Source organism: Colossoma macropomum, unplaced genomic scaffold (assembly GCF_904425465.1).
Source record: "Colossoma macropomum unplaced genomic scaffold, Colossoma_macropomum, whole genome shotgun sequence".
NCBI lineage: Eukaryota > Metazoa > Chordata > Actinopteri > Characiformes > Serrasalmidae > Colossoma > Colossoma macropomum.
This window is the reverse complement of record NW_023494800.1, coordinates 5,651,156-5,666,416: the sequence shown is the minus strand read 5'-3', so window position 1 is coordinate 5,666,416 and position 15,261 is coordinate 5,651,156. Positions and strand designations below refer to the sequence as shown.

The 15,261-nt window shown below is 38.7% G+C and overlaps 1 protein-coding gene across 1 annotated transcript in view; it reads left to right on the top strand.

The window, feature by feature from the left end:
- dym (dymeclin) overlaps positions 1-15,261 on the top strand; it is a 168,318-nt gene that overhangs the window by 69,578 nt on the left and 83,479 nt on the right. The window contains exons 9-13 of the mRNA XM_036589130.1: positions 5,730-5,915; positions 7,030-7,208; positions 10,566-10,691; positions 12,845-12,958; positions 13,844-13,938. Of these exons, the coding sequence (XP_036445023.1) occupies positions 5,730-5,915; positions 7,030-7,208; positions 10,566-10,691; positions 12,845-12,958; positions 13,844-13,938 (700 nt within the window). The remainder of the gene's footprint in view (positions 1-5,729; positions 5,916-7,029; positions 7,209-10,565; positions 10,692-12,844; positions 12,959-13,843; positions 13,939-15,261) is intronic.

The window sequence follows — 15,261 nt, the reverse complement described above, 5'->3', positions numbered from 1 at the left end:
TTCTTTGCATCATGAAAGCGTTCTCCAGATTGATGGAGAATGTACTGTAGATGGTTCAATATAGCACCAAAAAGGGTTTCACTGTTGTTAGAAGCCAAAGAACCCTTTTTTTGGTACTATATATTTATACCATTTGGCAGACAAACCCTTTTAGGACCCTAGATATAGAACCCTAGATAGTTCTAGATATGGAACCCTTTTTGCCAAGAGTGTAGTGTGTTTTTGATGTGCAAAAATAGACCTGCTTATGTGGGTTGTTTCGCTTTATGGAATGCAAAATTGAGGCTTTAAGATTGCTGTAATGTACTTTTATCCGATTTTTATAGATTAAATGGTATGTCATATAGTGCCGTATGCAGTTCAAGGCGAGCGTGTTACATGCTAATGCTAATTAGCATATATAGCTTTCATTACATGTTAGCTACGTTAGCCTTGTAGCTCCAGAGCAAAACTAAAGAAGCAAATTTCAGGTACTGAAGAAGTCTTTACTGATCGACTGCTTTTGGGGTAAGGGGTAGTTTTTGGGGGAATAAACTGTATAAATTAGGATTTTTTAAGCGAACTGCCACTTTAAGATGAAGTTCCGTTTAGGACTCCTGTCCTAGTGCAGTTCAAAGCACAACGTCAGCAGAATACAGCAGCAAATGGCCACTCTGGTTTGTATTTTTCTGCCCGTGTTATTGTTTTTTATGGGGTTTGTTTGTTAATCTCTGCTGGCTCAGGATCGGTTCAGTGCATTCCAGTGGGGCCACGGTGTCCAGCCACAAGTCATTAGCAGTGGAGACAGACGTCCCAGCTCTGCCTGCCGCACACACAACAGAGGTCACTCAAGTGCTTCATTTTGTATTGGACTGACCATAACTGTGGGAGATAAATTCTTTATAGTCAAGTAGTCTGTGCACAGTCAGTATGCGGCTCGCGCGCTCGCTAACGCACAATGCTCTCTCTGTCTCGCGTCCTCTTGGCACAGTATTCTCTCTGTAATCCTCGCTTCATGGCCGAACGCTAGATGGATGTGCTCTGGAGCCGACGCGCTTTTGATGTGCGGCCGATTCGAGTCAGATCGATTACTCTCCATCGGTTATGAGAGAACGAGCTGCTCCTGACAGAATGAGCGGCCTGTAAAAACCTGACAGGTCAAGGTCTTAGAAGACGTTTGAACTGACCCGGCCCTGGCGCTGCCGTCTGAAAATGAGCTGACGCTCTGTCCTCTAGATGGGGGTAAAGATGCACAGACCTTGGCCAGAGGTTGAGATGAATCTCTCGTGCAGTGATCCTTTCTCTACAGCGGCGTATTATTATTATTATTATTATTATTATTATTATTATAACTGTAGTTTTAGTGGGCAATTCTTAATTAACCAAAAATGGATGGTGTCAGTTAAGTCCCTACTCGATCCAGATCCAAATGCAGGAAATAAATAAACGCTTTAATTTTAATATCCAAAATATCATATCAAAACTTTGTAACTCTTGAGCCAAAAAACAATTGTCTACAATTATTTGGACTAAAATTTTGTTACATTTAAAATAGTTTTTTGGATTAAAAACTGTCACAATTCATTTTTATATGACCATTTTCCAAACTCTTTATCCGTTAAACATGCTGTTTTAGTTGCCGTGCCTTTAAGACTGATTGATAGCTCTGTTCTGATTGACTGCCCTGTGTTCTGCCTCATTCAAAAAGCGGTCTGAAACACTCCTTATAACTTCACAGTGAATGGGCGGAGCTACACTGCTATAGCCTGAATAGGCAGATATATGTAAATGTGTCACATAAACAGTGAATTTAAAACAGGCTGTTTTTGCAGTTTAGTTTCCATATATGGACGGTGTGGACTGTGGGGTGAACGGTACATCTTGAAACTTAAGCAGTATTTATATACCACATCAAACTCTATTATACGACGGCGTTTTAGGGCCCCTGTTAAAAAAAAACAAAAAAAAAATAATAGGAGACTTCAGGAATAAAGTCGTAATATTTTGAGAATGAAGTCGTAATATACGGCATTAAAGTGGCATTAATACCAGGAAAAGTCATAATATTGTGGCCAAAGGGTTTGCAAAAGGAAGGTAGCACCTCCTCATGTTAAAATGAGGGACATTGAGAAGTTGGTGAAGTTATACCTTCATATCAATTTCACCCATAAAGAAATACTCCAGTCTCCCTGTCTCTCCTGACACACCATCGCCAGATTGTTATAGTATAAGAACGCTGAAACGGCTGTGCTGGAAACTGTGCTTATTTAGAATAAAGAACCAGACTGACTCTGAGGAAACTGTCTCTGTTATTGAAGGAGAATCGCAGGCAGTGTCGTCTACACAGCTACCGGTGGTTACATCTCTGTGCCATTCAAAGAGGGCATGTAGTTTGACAGGAGACAATGAGAATGATAATCAAAACGATCAATCACAGTGGGGTGAGTGGAGCTCCGGCACGGCCGGTGTCTTCGTCATCGCCAGTACAGCAGCCGATAAGCCCACTTTATCCTTGTTTATTCTTGCAGTGGCTTTATTATCCAAATATTATGACTTTATTCTCAAAATATTACGATTGTATTCCAAGAAATACGACTTAATTTTCGAAATATTACAACATTATTGTCGAAGTCTGTTATTTATTTATTTTTTTAACAGTGGCCCTAAAACGTTGTCGCGCTATTATTTTAAAAAAGATAAGAAAATGTTCGATACCGTATCTGCCCTTTAAAGATGTACAAATGAAACAGATTGATCAGATTGATACCTGACCATGTATTCCATTTTAAGGCAATATTGAAAGAAGTCAGTTTCTGTTTTAATTTAGTTTCAACATTGCTTCCAGTTGGACACCACGTTGTGAAATACTTGCATTCCTGAGGGCCAGAGAGAGAATAGAGTTCATTAGAGTTTTAGTGAACAAACCCATCTATTTTCCTTTGAATGCATTTTTAAAGTTCACATATAGTATGTACTAAATAACTAAATTGGCTTGCTTAGACAGTTCATGACAAAAAAAACCCCTACTACATGCATTAGCCAGCGGCTATTAGAGTTCTTGTCACTGTCAGAATAGATGGTGAGCCGAGCCAAAAAAAGAAATGATGCGCCATCCGGCCTTGAGTCAGAGTCTGGGCTTCCATCAACTACACAATAACCTTCAACCTGAGGCTTTTTAGAGAAGAAAGAAGAAGAGGGCTGTGATGTCACTGATGTAGGGCCGGAATCCCCCATTAGGACGCATAAAATGTTCACTCGCGTTCTGATGTCCTTGTGTCCTGGCCTCCAGCATGACTGTGACTTCCTGGAGATTATTTGAACATCATGTGCTTCAGTAGCTCTTTTCTTGCCTTCGGCTGCGTTTTCCAGTGACTAATTATTGTGCAAGCAGTGTTTTAGGCATGGCAGTCTATGGCTGTTATATTATTTCTAATAGGTTCTGTATGCGAAATATGTTCTTAGACAGTTACAATACAAAACTATTTTAGGTCACGCTCTCTTTGATTTTGAATACGTTGGGGAAATTATGTCCTTAAATTGAGTCATAGTTGATTTTTAGTGCTGTCGATACACTGTATATCCAAAGATATCCAAACAGCCCTTTTTATTAGTTAATTAGCTACTTCAAAGGGTCCATATCTGGATATTTTTTTGTGTTGTACTGTTTTTCTTGATGTACTTTTATGTCATATTTCAACCTCTCAATCCCTTAGAATTTAACAGGCTTTTTTGTTGCTTTCATTTAAGACTGATGTATGTAAATACAACAGATCTGATTGGCTGCCCTGTTTTACCTCATTATAAAAAGCTGTCTAGGTTGGAAGACTGCTTATAACTTTATTGAATGGGCATATCGTCCCCTTGGAGTTTTAAGGTTCTGTCTGTGTTCTGAGCAGTTTTGAGATATTGAGCAAATAGCAGAACTGATATGTGGAACACGTCTCTTTCATACAAGACAGTGACAGACACCCTGAATGTATTCTAAATGTACAGTATCAGAATCCTATCAGATTTGTAAGTGAGTTTTTTGGAACAGGTCAAATGCAGATAGAAGCTTCTGATCCTAAGAACTCACTTTCTGCTTGGAGTTATAAGGTTCTATCTGGCAAAACGTTAAAAGAAACAATGATTTTAAAGGAAGACAAACAGTTTACTGTAATTTATTTTAAAACATAAAATGAGTGTTGTAGCAGAGTGTGTACATTATCAGAACGTTAAATGCAATGCTTTCTATGACTTATTTTTATTATTTATTTATTTTATATGACATTTATTTCTTGTTTTAGGACAAATAATCTTTTCCTGTTAAAGAAAGCATGACAGATTAGGTCAGTGCTAAATATTTTGTCCAGTCCAGAGGTCAGTTTTAGGCAGAAACCATTAAAGTTTTCTTTAGTCAGACAGTAGCTACTGTAATAAACTGTCCCAGCGAGTCAGTGTAGCAGGTCAGTCTAAAGGCAGTATAAGGTTTTGTTTTGTATCAGAAATGTGACTCTAATGCAATAAAATGTCTTATTTTGGGAGAAAGAAGAAAAAGAAAAGATGGATGAATAAATGAAATGAAAGTTTATGTTGTAATTAGATTGAACCCAATCAATTCAAATGTTATGCCTTAAAGGTGATTAAATAGTAAACATCTGTAAAATTTAAAACAATAAGACTTTTTTTAAGAACTGCATAAAGGCAGGCAGAGTTTCAGCAACATGTTTTCATATTTAAAAACGTTTTAAAACTTGTGCCACAGTCAGTGAGCACAGCGGCGACATGACATAGAAGCAGAACCTGATTAGTCCTGATTGGCTCACAGATAGAACCTAATAGAACTAAGTTAGAGTTTGGAGACTTTGGAGATGGAACCTTTATTGTTTTCTAGATAAAGAGTCCAAAAATGCAGACAACTCAAAAAAACACTTCGCGTAATGTTAAGAAGTTATTGCAGAATATGTGAATAATTCAGTTTTGACAAAAATGTCAAACAGAACCTTTTAATTCCAAGTGGACGAAATGAAATAATAAAAAAAAAACAGTTAATTCAAAACGGGCTGTTTTTGCAGCTTAATTTCCACGTATGGACTGTATGGATTGAGGAGTAAATGGTATGATTTAAAACATGTAGCAATGTTTTTATACTACATAAAGCTCTTTTATATAAAAATTGAGGTAAATTTGGTTTTCCATGATATGGACCCGCCTTCCGCCCGATGGCGGCTGGGATGGGCTCCGCGACCCAGAAGGATAAGCGGTTTAGATGATGGATGGATGGATGGATGATATGGACCCTTAAAGGGGCACCCATTGCTGACAGAGGTGTTTAGTTGCACACACAGTTTGTATTCTCTCCATTGAAAAGCACTGACCAATATAATGGGATGCTCTGGAGCAGCTGCACATGAGCTTAAGGTCACCATTCCTAATGTCAAGTGTTGACTAGAGGGATATAAAGCCCCCCAGCATTGGGCTGTGGAGCAGTGGAACTATGTTCTTTGGGGTGATGGAGCTCTATCCATTGCTTTTGGGATGAGTTAGAGATCCAGATCCAGAACTGACCATCCAACATCAGTACCTGACCTCACTAATGCTCAATCAGATCCTCACAGCAATGTTAGTGTAACGCCATCTCAGAAGAGTAGACGTTACTGCAGCAAAGGAAGACAAACTACTAATACCCTTCATTTCAGAATGAGCAGGTGTCAACATACTTTTAGGCGTATGTTGTATCTCATATCTTGTATCTTCTGTCTTTTATCCAGGTGGACTGTGGAGCGTGTTCACGTTGGGAGGAGCTGGGAGTAAATCTGGAGTGGACCAGGAACAGAACCCACTACCCTTGTCCAATCAGAGCCTTTTATTGCTGCTGGTCTTGGCCAATCTGACAGATGGACCGGACTGTCCAAACCCTTACAAGCAAGCTGTCACCTGCTTTAAAAATACACAAGGTACTCTAGCAGCTGTTATGATAAAACATCTCAAATAGATCTGCTGTTTCATGATCAGTATATCCATCTTATAAAGAAAAAGACATATGAAGTACTCATATATCATATATACAGAAAATAAATCTGACAGCACAACCCTGATTTAGTTTAAATGTTCGTTTGTTGTCTCCCGACTGCGTTATCTGTACTGCCATAGTATCTTTAAACAAGCAATTAAAGATATTATTGTACTGTTGACAGATTTATTAGTTTTGTGTGCTTTTTTTTCGTGCTAGCTGAGCAATGCCAGCGTAAACCGCAGTGAATACTCAGCCAGGATTCTGTCATCTACTGTCATCATTTAGTCTTCGTCACCTGCTTATTTCATTTATTTTTATGCCATTTGATAACAGTAGCTGACAGTGTAACAGGTCTTTGATTAGAAAGAAATCTTGTTACTAGGGATGCGACGACATCTATTTTCCATGTACGAGGACAATATTAATGCAGATGCATAAACATTTATAAAATGTAGATATTGGGAGTAAATCCAGCTGGATTAGCATTACAGAAAAAAATATAAAATCTCTATAAAAGGTCACAAAAGCAGTAAAATGAATAAAATGCTGAAATTTTAGCACAACAGTCCAGCATCATCTAAATATTCACCTCTTCAAATATTGGTTTGAAATATCCATAATGTTGTCTGTGGCTTTTTTTAAGCAATTATTTGCTAGTTTTGATACAGCATTTCTATGTGTTGCATTAACTTCATCATAAGTTATCACTTTGGAGCTTTTCCAACAGTGGTAACATGTTTGTATGTAGTAGCTAATCAAGACCGTTGAGCAATAGCATTATTGGAGCCTTGCCTTTGGGTGGATGCTTGTTGGTAGGGGAATAAAACACATCAAGCTTGTTTGGGGAATTTTATTTTATTTGGTTTGAAAATAACATCAATATTAATAATAAATTTGAGAATTTCATTTTGGCCAAAACATTGAGTGCATACTTTTATAAAATTGAATAATTAATTCTGGCATTGAAATTTAATGCTTTAGAAGATTTACCTCTTTATAAAGAAGACTGTTTTTTGCATGGATGCATTAAAGGTATGTGTGTGTGTTTGTTTCAGATACGTCGTCCATCCCATCTCCACAGCCGCACACGTTCCAGATTAATTTTAACAGCCTGTACACGGCGCTTTGTGAGCAGCAGCGGTCTGATCAGGCCACTCTTCTGCTCTACACGTTACTGCACCAAAACCCCAACATGAAGACTTACATGCTCTCTAGAACAGACATGGAGAACCTGGTGAGAATCTGCTCATTTTAGGGGGGGGTGGTTGGTTGAGGGTGCTGGTTACTGGTTAAATGGGCTATAAGATTGACAACCACTAACTCACCAACTAGCCTGCTTCACTGTAGGTTCCACTGTAGCTTCCATATTTGGAGAGGAAAAAATAGTGCCACTTTACAGTAAGAGCTATCCTTATAAAGGGATTATTAACGGTTAAAATTAGTTTATTAATAGAGCAATAAGCCACGAGAGGCCGTGGGTTAAACAGGGGTGAAACTCCCTTCCTGTGATAAGATCGCAGTAACACCCAGCCTCAAGTGGCTTATTGCTTTTATAAAACGGTGGCCAACATAAAATATGATAAAATACACGACTTTTCAGAAAATAAGTTATAATTAATAATATTAAACATAAACAAGTATTCCGCCAAGGAATGTAGTTCCTTTAGAGTACGGTATCGTTGCCACGCAACCATAGACCGCTGCATGAGGAGAACATTCTGGTCGCTCTTCGCTATATATTGCGGTCATTCTATGATTTTTTTTTTTTCAATGAAGTTTTTTGTCATATAAGAATGAAAATACGGCAACACAACACTGTTTAATGCAGAAACCTTCGCTTTCGCCAAATTACCACCGCGGTCTTATTTAGCACCCATCCAGCGGGGCCCTCTTCTCGTGCTGGGGCTGAATCTCAGATGTCTCCCTGCTCCCTTCATAGTGCACTATGTAGGAATTTAAATACTGGATCCTGCAGCCCAGCAGAGCAAAATACAGCTAAGAAACAGTCATTTGGGACTCAGACACATCCACACTCGATAAATGATGCACTATTTGGCTGTAGAGGCTAGAATTTCTAAACTTCCATAGCACACTGTTTAGGGAATACACAGCCGTTTGGGATTCAGTCAGGGTTTTACAGTACTTCTGACTGAAATACTAACATTTAAAGCGTGTAATCTATGTGAGACATTTTAGGCTTTTATTCTGCTGTTCTACAGTTAATCACACCGTAAGTACTTTAATTCAAGCCTCTGATATTACTGAGGGAGTTTTTTAGGCTATTGGCTCTTTTAGCCTGTTAGCTGGCTGACCAGCCTAGTTCTAGTTAAGAACAGATGTTGCCAGCCCCTTAATTGAAACAAAAAATGGGTTCTTACTTCATCAGTACACTCGGTGGTCCATGTAAGCAGCATGAGACTCAAATATTATCCCATTAACAGCACAAGGTTTTTTTGTGCCATGGTGCAGTGATATACAATTCAGTTGCTGTGAGGCGTCATAGGTGCGGTATATCGTAGATTTTACAATGCCTTTGAATGCGGCTTAGACTAACAGATTTTAGGACGGAGCTGTCAGTTTTATAATGGTTATTAGTTAGATCCTAAGCAGTTTTATCACATAAATAAAAAGGACAACAGTGAGCTGTTCTTTCTGATGATTCTGGATATCTGATATAGCTGACAGGTTTTTTACCGACTGATGGAGAAGACAAAGTAAGATCAGTAACCAGCACTATCTGACAGTATAATGTCTATAACAGTATAACATCAGCTAAACAGTGTGGAGATTAATGTTGCATAATAGGACCAAAAACAAAGGTCATTTGACTTTGCAGTCATTTATTTGAAATAAATTATCTGAGATCTCTTTTTTCTTTTGAAAAAATAAGTACACCCCTGCCTTGAGTAACTGGTATTGCCTCTTTTGGTAGAATGAACTTTATGTAGGCATTTCCTATAATTGTCTAAGAGAAATTTATGCTCATTCGTCCATGCAGAATTATTTCAGCTGTGCAATATTTAAGGGGCTTCTTGCATGTACAGCCTATTGCAGACCCCCCACAGCATTTCAGTGGGATTCAGATCTGGGCTTTGACTAGGCCATTCCACAACCCTTTATTTCTTCCTTGCAAGCCACTCCTTGTTGGATTTACTTGTATGTTTGGTATCTTTATACTGTTGGAAGATCTACTTCTTCAGCTTCAACGTTTTGCCAGATGATCTGAGTTTCTTTTTAAGCACTCTCTAGTATGAGAGAGAATTCATAGTTGATTCTGTGATTGCAAGTTGGCCAGCAAAGCAGCCTCAAACCATAACATCATGCTTTGCAGTTGATACAAGGTTCAAATGCAGTCTTTGGTTTTTGCCAGACATTGCTTCTCATAATGTTGCCAAACAACTCTATCTTTGACTCGCTAGTCCATGGCACGTTATTCCAGAAGTCCTGGTCCATGCCGAGATCTTGATTAGCAAACTTTAGTCTTGTCCTGATGTTCTTTTTAGACGACATACGCTTGTTCCTGACGCACCTCCCATGTAGGTCAGTTTTGTGCTGTGTTGTTCTGATGATGGATGTATACACTTTGACATCTTCAGTGGCAAGACCTACTTACAGATCCACTGATAAAAGTTTGGGGTTCTTTAGGACTTCTTTTAGCATCTTAAGCTCTGCTCTTGGGTTAATTTTGCTTGGGGGGCCTGAGCTGGACAAGTTGGACAAGCCTGTTTGTAAATGATCGTCCGGACAGTGAACAGATTGATTTCTAATATTTTGTGTGATGATACCACACACTCTGGTGACAAACTGCAAACTAGACCAGATATCTGAGGTTTAAATAAGACAGGTTCCTCCAAGATATTCTCTAACAGTGTTCCGATCATTATCACCTGATCAGGTGCCCGTGTGTTATAAGTGACACATTTGAAGAAGTGATATATAGGGGTGTACTTACTTTTTCCACATAAGGAAACTGCATTTCTGTTTATTTCAGTTATATAAAGGATGGCGTAAAAAGTGTCAGTGGTTAAGTTAAACCACCTTTGTCTATAAACACTGTTTAAATGAAGACCGGATATCTGTATGTCCAGATATGCTGAAAAAGTCTAAGCTTTTTAATGGGGTGTACTTGCTTCTTCACGTGACTGTAGATGCATGTGAGCTCACTATTTGGCAAGCAACAGGTCACTGTTGTGTGTTATAACCGCTTAAGGTGTTTGACCTAATTAATAAGCATTAATGAAGTCGTTTTCAACCGTTTATGAATCCATTGTAAAGTCACATTTAACTAAACAAAAACGAAACACACCCATTTAACACTCCAGCTTGTGTCGCCCAACAGATATGGCTAATATTTACAGAATTTTAAAAGCTGTTTACCTTGGCAATTCAAAGTAATAAATAAAAACATTTCCCCTGCTTATAAAATATGTCCACAGTCACATGCAGGCATTTTTATTTCAGGTTTTACTCAGTGAAAAGCAACAGTAAACACATCATTCCTACTCTCAGTACATCTCTCTCTCTCTCTCTCTCTCTCTCTCTCTCTCTCTCTCTCTCTCTCTCTCTCTCTCTCTCTCTCCCCCCTTTCTAGGTGATGCCAATTCTGGAGATACTCTATCATGTAGAAGACAGAAATTCCCACCATGTTTACATGGCCCTGATCATCCTCCTCATCCTCACTGAGGACGACACGTTCAACCGCTCCATACACGAAGTGGTTAGTACATGTGTGCACACAGGTTTGTTTCCATATAATGTCAGAACATGAGGTCATACGGATGTCACATACTTATTATGTAATTCTGTAATAATAATGACCCATAAATATAAAGTTTGAACACCCTTTATTTTCTAAGTGAACACGTCCTCTACAGAGATCACAGTTCTCCATATTTTAATGCACAATTACTGTTTATTTGCTAAATGTAACATATTGGGGAAAAAAATAAAGCATAAAATGCGGCATTTGCAAAAGTTATGGCACGTTATTTCTCAAGTATGTTAACTAAAAAAAGCATTACTTTTAAAAGTTTGTTTCTTGTGGGTGACGTGTTAACTCATTAACTTATTTGCACTTAGAAAATCAACAAAACTTGTATTTAAACTATGGATACGTATATACCCACACATACATGTGTATATATATTATATATATGTGTGTGTGTGTGTGTGCGCGTGTGTATGTGTTGAGAACGATCCACCACCCCAATAATGTCTGGTCTGTGGTGGTCCTGTAGGGGTCCTGACCTTTGAAGAACCGAGTGAAAGGGGGCTAACAAAGTATATGCCTATTATTGTAGTCTGTAGTCTATAGATGGACTATAGTCTCTAACTGTAGAACAACAGAGTTCTCCTATTTGGTAAGTGGAGCTGATAAATTGAGCAATAAATGCAGATGCAAGGTAGGTGTACCTAATAAAGTGCTCAGTGTGTGCGTGCGCATGCGTGTGTTTGTGTTTGTGTGTGTGTGTGTGTGTGTGTGCGTGTGTGTTTGTGTGTGTATATATTTGCAACCATAATATATACTAACTTTTATGCCGTTATTGAAGTGAAACACGGTTTGAGCTTTTATTATTATATTCAGATATTTGAGATAATGTATATGTGTGTGTGTTTCTATGTGTAATAATGTCATGTCTGTATCTAATTAGAATTTTCTAAATTTAAACCTAACCTTCACCATTGTAACCATGGTAACCAAAAAGTGATTTTGCCCTTTCAAACCTTTTTTGACCGAAAAATATTTGAGAACAGAATCCCCCCCTTCCATTAAATAGTTGGTACATCCTGTGCTTGTATTGTGTGTGTGTGTGCTTGTGTGTTTGTCTGCTACATGTATGTGTGTATGTGTGTCTGTCTGTGTCTTTGTGTCTAGCAGCAGCTCTCACGGCTGTGTGTTTGGTCTAGCAGTCTGTTGTGTTAAAGTAGTTCATTTTGTACTCGTGTCAGTGTGACAGAGTTTGCGCCGGCAGCCTGTTCTGACCCACACACGCTGGCCCGAGTGCACCATAACAAGGTTATCGCACTTTAATATGGACTGAGCTATTACTAGGCATTTTTGTCCATCGCGTATGCAAATAGATTTTCGGTGTGTACGACTGCCGACCCGGTTCGACCCCGTATCACCCGTATCAACAAAACAGGATTCGGTTGTGAGATATACTGAACAGTTTGTGTACATCTCACAAACTTTGTGCAGCGTTGACTCACTACCTCACCTGATCTCATTACAGCTCAGTCCTTCTCTGCAGCTGCATGCTTACATCATCGATATTGATGAGACCGGCCTCCAGCTTACAGGGGCTTGTGGGTAAATCAGATAAAAACATAAGAGAGTCATTAAAAATTCATCCGAATGGCGTAATTTATTATTTTTTACTTGTATTTTTTAAGAATCTACTCATCCTGTATGTTTCCTGTGTTTTCCATGGTCGACTGTTTTACTTACTTATTTATTTATTTATTCACCCAGATCAATACGTCTGAATATTTTCGCCTTGGCGTGCCATGAAAGCCAATCTCTGCCCAACACTCATTAGCACAGCATTGACACACACATATATATATATATAGTGTCCAAAATACTATATATACTATATATATATATATAGTATTTTGGACACTGCTTTGCTCCTTTTAGCATTATCCTTTTAGATCAGATGTGGCTCCTCCAGAGCATCCCATTCTACTGCCCATTGCTTTTCCATGGACCGTAGATTTTTTAAAGTGGCTGCAGTGTATAAAATGCTGTTGAATTTGTATTTACCCCTTACAAAAAATGACCCCTTATAAATAATAAAGTATTGCATTATTGCAATGGTGCACTGTTTTGAATTCTCTCTCTTGCTCTCTCTCTTTCTGTCTTCTCAGATGCTGAAGAATATAAGCTGGTATACAGAGCGAGCTTTAACAGAGATTTCTTTGGGCAGTCTGTTAATCCTGGTGGTCATTCGCACTATTCAGTTCAACATGACCAGGACCAGGGTAAGATCAACTCGCTTATGCTCCTTTTTCCTCACCGTATCTTAAGGGAAAGCTGAAGGTCAAAAAATAAATCGTGACTTGTTTTTGTGTGTTTGTATGAAAATGATTATTTTGACTTTTGAGTAATCTGAGTTTTTAAAAAAAGACCAAACAATTAAAATGAGAAATTACCTGAGCAATAGAAAACCATACACATCGTTTCATGGATTTAAAAAATACTTAATTGGTTAAAGATAAACAAGGAGGGCTTTGAAAATATGTACTTGCAGGAACATCTGTGCTAGAGTGCTACCCCCCAGGGTACGTCATCTGTATCTGTGTCGTATTACATTGCAGTTATATATTTTAAGCTGCGTTGACTCCAAACACTCTGTCAGGCTGCAAATTATAGTGGACAGTTTCTGTTTATTTGCTGAATTCAACATATTGTCTGAAGATAAACATGCATCTCCATTTTTGTCGATTATTTTTCTACGTCATTTGAACATGGCGGTTCTCCTTTACGTTGTGTGAACATGTCATGATGAGTGGACCAATAAAAATCACTTACCATTTTGCAGATACTTGTTTTTGATTGGACAGCGACGATAAAGGAAAAAAATAAAACATAAAATATAGAATGTCCACTAACTTTTGCACATTTGCAGCTTTTGAATGATGTTCTCTGTAGAGGATGTGCTTATTTTCTCTAAAAACACGTATTTTGACCCACACTTTGTGCATAAGTCTGTACATTTGTAGGTATTTTTACATTGTTTGTACCTTGGAGGACCAAAATTGGCCAGGACAGTAGCCTTTGTCCTGAAAGTGGTTTTGTAACGACAGCTCTATAATGTAGACAGAGCAGATTGTTTGTGTTAATGCTTTCTTTGCTTCTCTTCTCAGGATAAGTACCTGCACACAAACTGCTTAGCAGCTCTGGCCAACATGTCAGCCCAGTTCCGCTGCCTGCACCAGTACGCCGCCCAGCGCATCATCAGGTGTGTACGTGTTAACTGACCTGACCCAGGACTCGCTGGGCCATCGGCCAGTGTCACAGATGGTCTTATCTGCATTGGTCAGGAAACTGGACCTTGTTGAAAAGCAAAGGATGAGTAACTAACAAAACAGACGTTTGTAAAAACACACACCGCGCATGCGCACCATGCACAGAACGAAACCTCAGCGTGTTGATCTGAATCTGAATGATCTGAATGTTGTACACACATGGATAATGTTTCAGTTCATGATGTCCAGGACACAAATAATGACTTAGAATGATGTTTTTCGCCTTTTTATTAGGTGCAAAACACCAGCGTTGCCTTAGTTTGCCTGAAGTTCATGAATTTCAACTTCAGGTTTTTCGACTAATTTATTTTTTTTGCTGCCGTATGCATTAATGAATTTGGCTGCTAAACATTTCGATGGCTTTCATCAGCAGTGTCACAGAGAGTGGCGCACTAATGTAAATGTAGATTAGCACTTGCGCGGAAAGTTCCGGTTGTATTCTTCCAAAGCATCCTGGAATTTGTTCCTGAACGTTTCAGTGCTCTGTAATAGTAAGTGCGTTTGTTTTTGTGTGCCCACGTTACTATGTTTATTATTTTTCCCCCCTTTTTCTCCTTGCTAACTGAATTTGCCATGACTTCATTTGAAGTAAATAAACCAAGCCTTAGATGAGAGCATGGCGTGCTAACAGGCTATGAGGTGTAATCACAGTGGAATTTCGCTTCTCGTTGGCAGCACTTTAAACTTACTTCGTCCCGTTGCTGTTCTTTCTTTAGTGAACTGCATAGGGAGAGTGTAATGTAAACTTGTAAACTTGTCATTTTCATATTATTGCTGAATTGTAGTGACAGCCTGCATCCTTCCCTTTTTCCCCTACTCTCTTTTCCCTTTCTGGGACTTTAAGCATTTTTTTTTTTAAGCTTTAAAAATTGTTCACCATCGTTTGCCATGCTAGATCAGAGCCGGCTGACTCATTATTAGGTAAGTGTTCCACAATGATTTCAACATGTAGTTTGCATGAGCTCTAATCGCTGCGGTGCAGTGATCAGCCAGCATTACAGTCGAAAGCAGCTCGTTTTGCTACACAGCTTTAGTGCCGCTAGCAGTTAAACACCACATGAGCCAAGTTGTAGTTTTTTGTTTGCAACAATGCTGAGGTCAGTTTTTTATGGTCACTGAATTGAGTAATTGCATTGTTTTCCCTTAAATCTGATCTAAGGGTGGAGTAAGGTGATGTCATTCTAGTGCTGTCCAAATTTACCGTTTTTTCTGGTGCTCCTGGGAAAATCCTCATTTTCATTACCCTCTACGAGCAT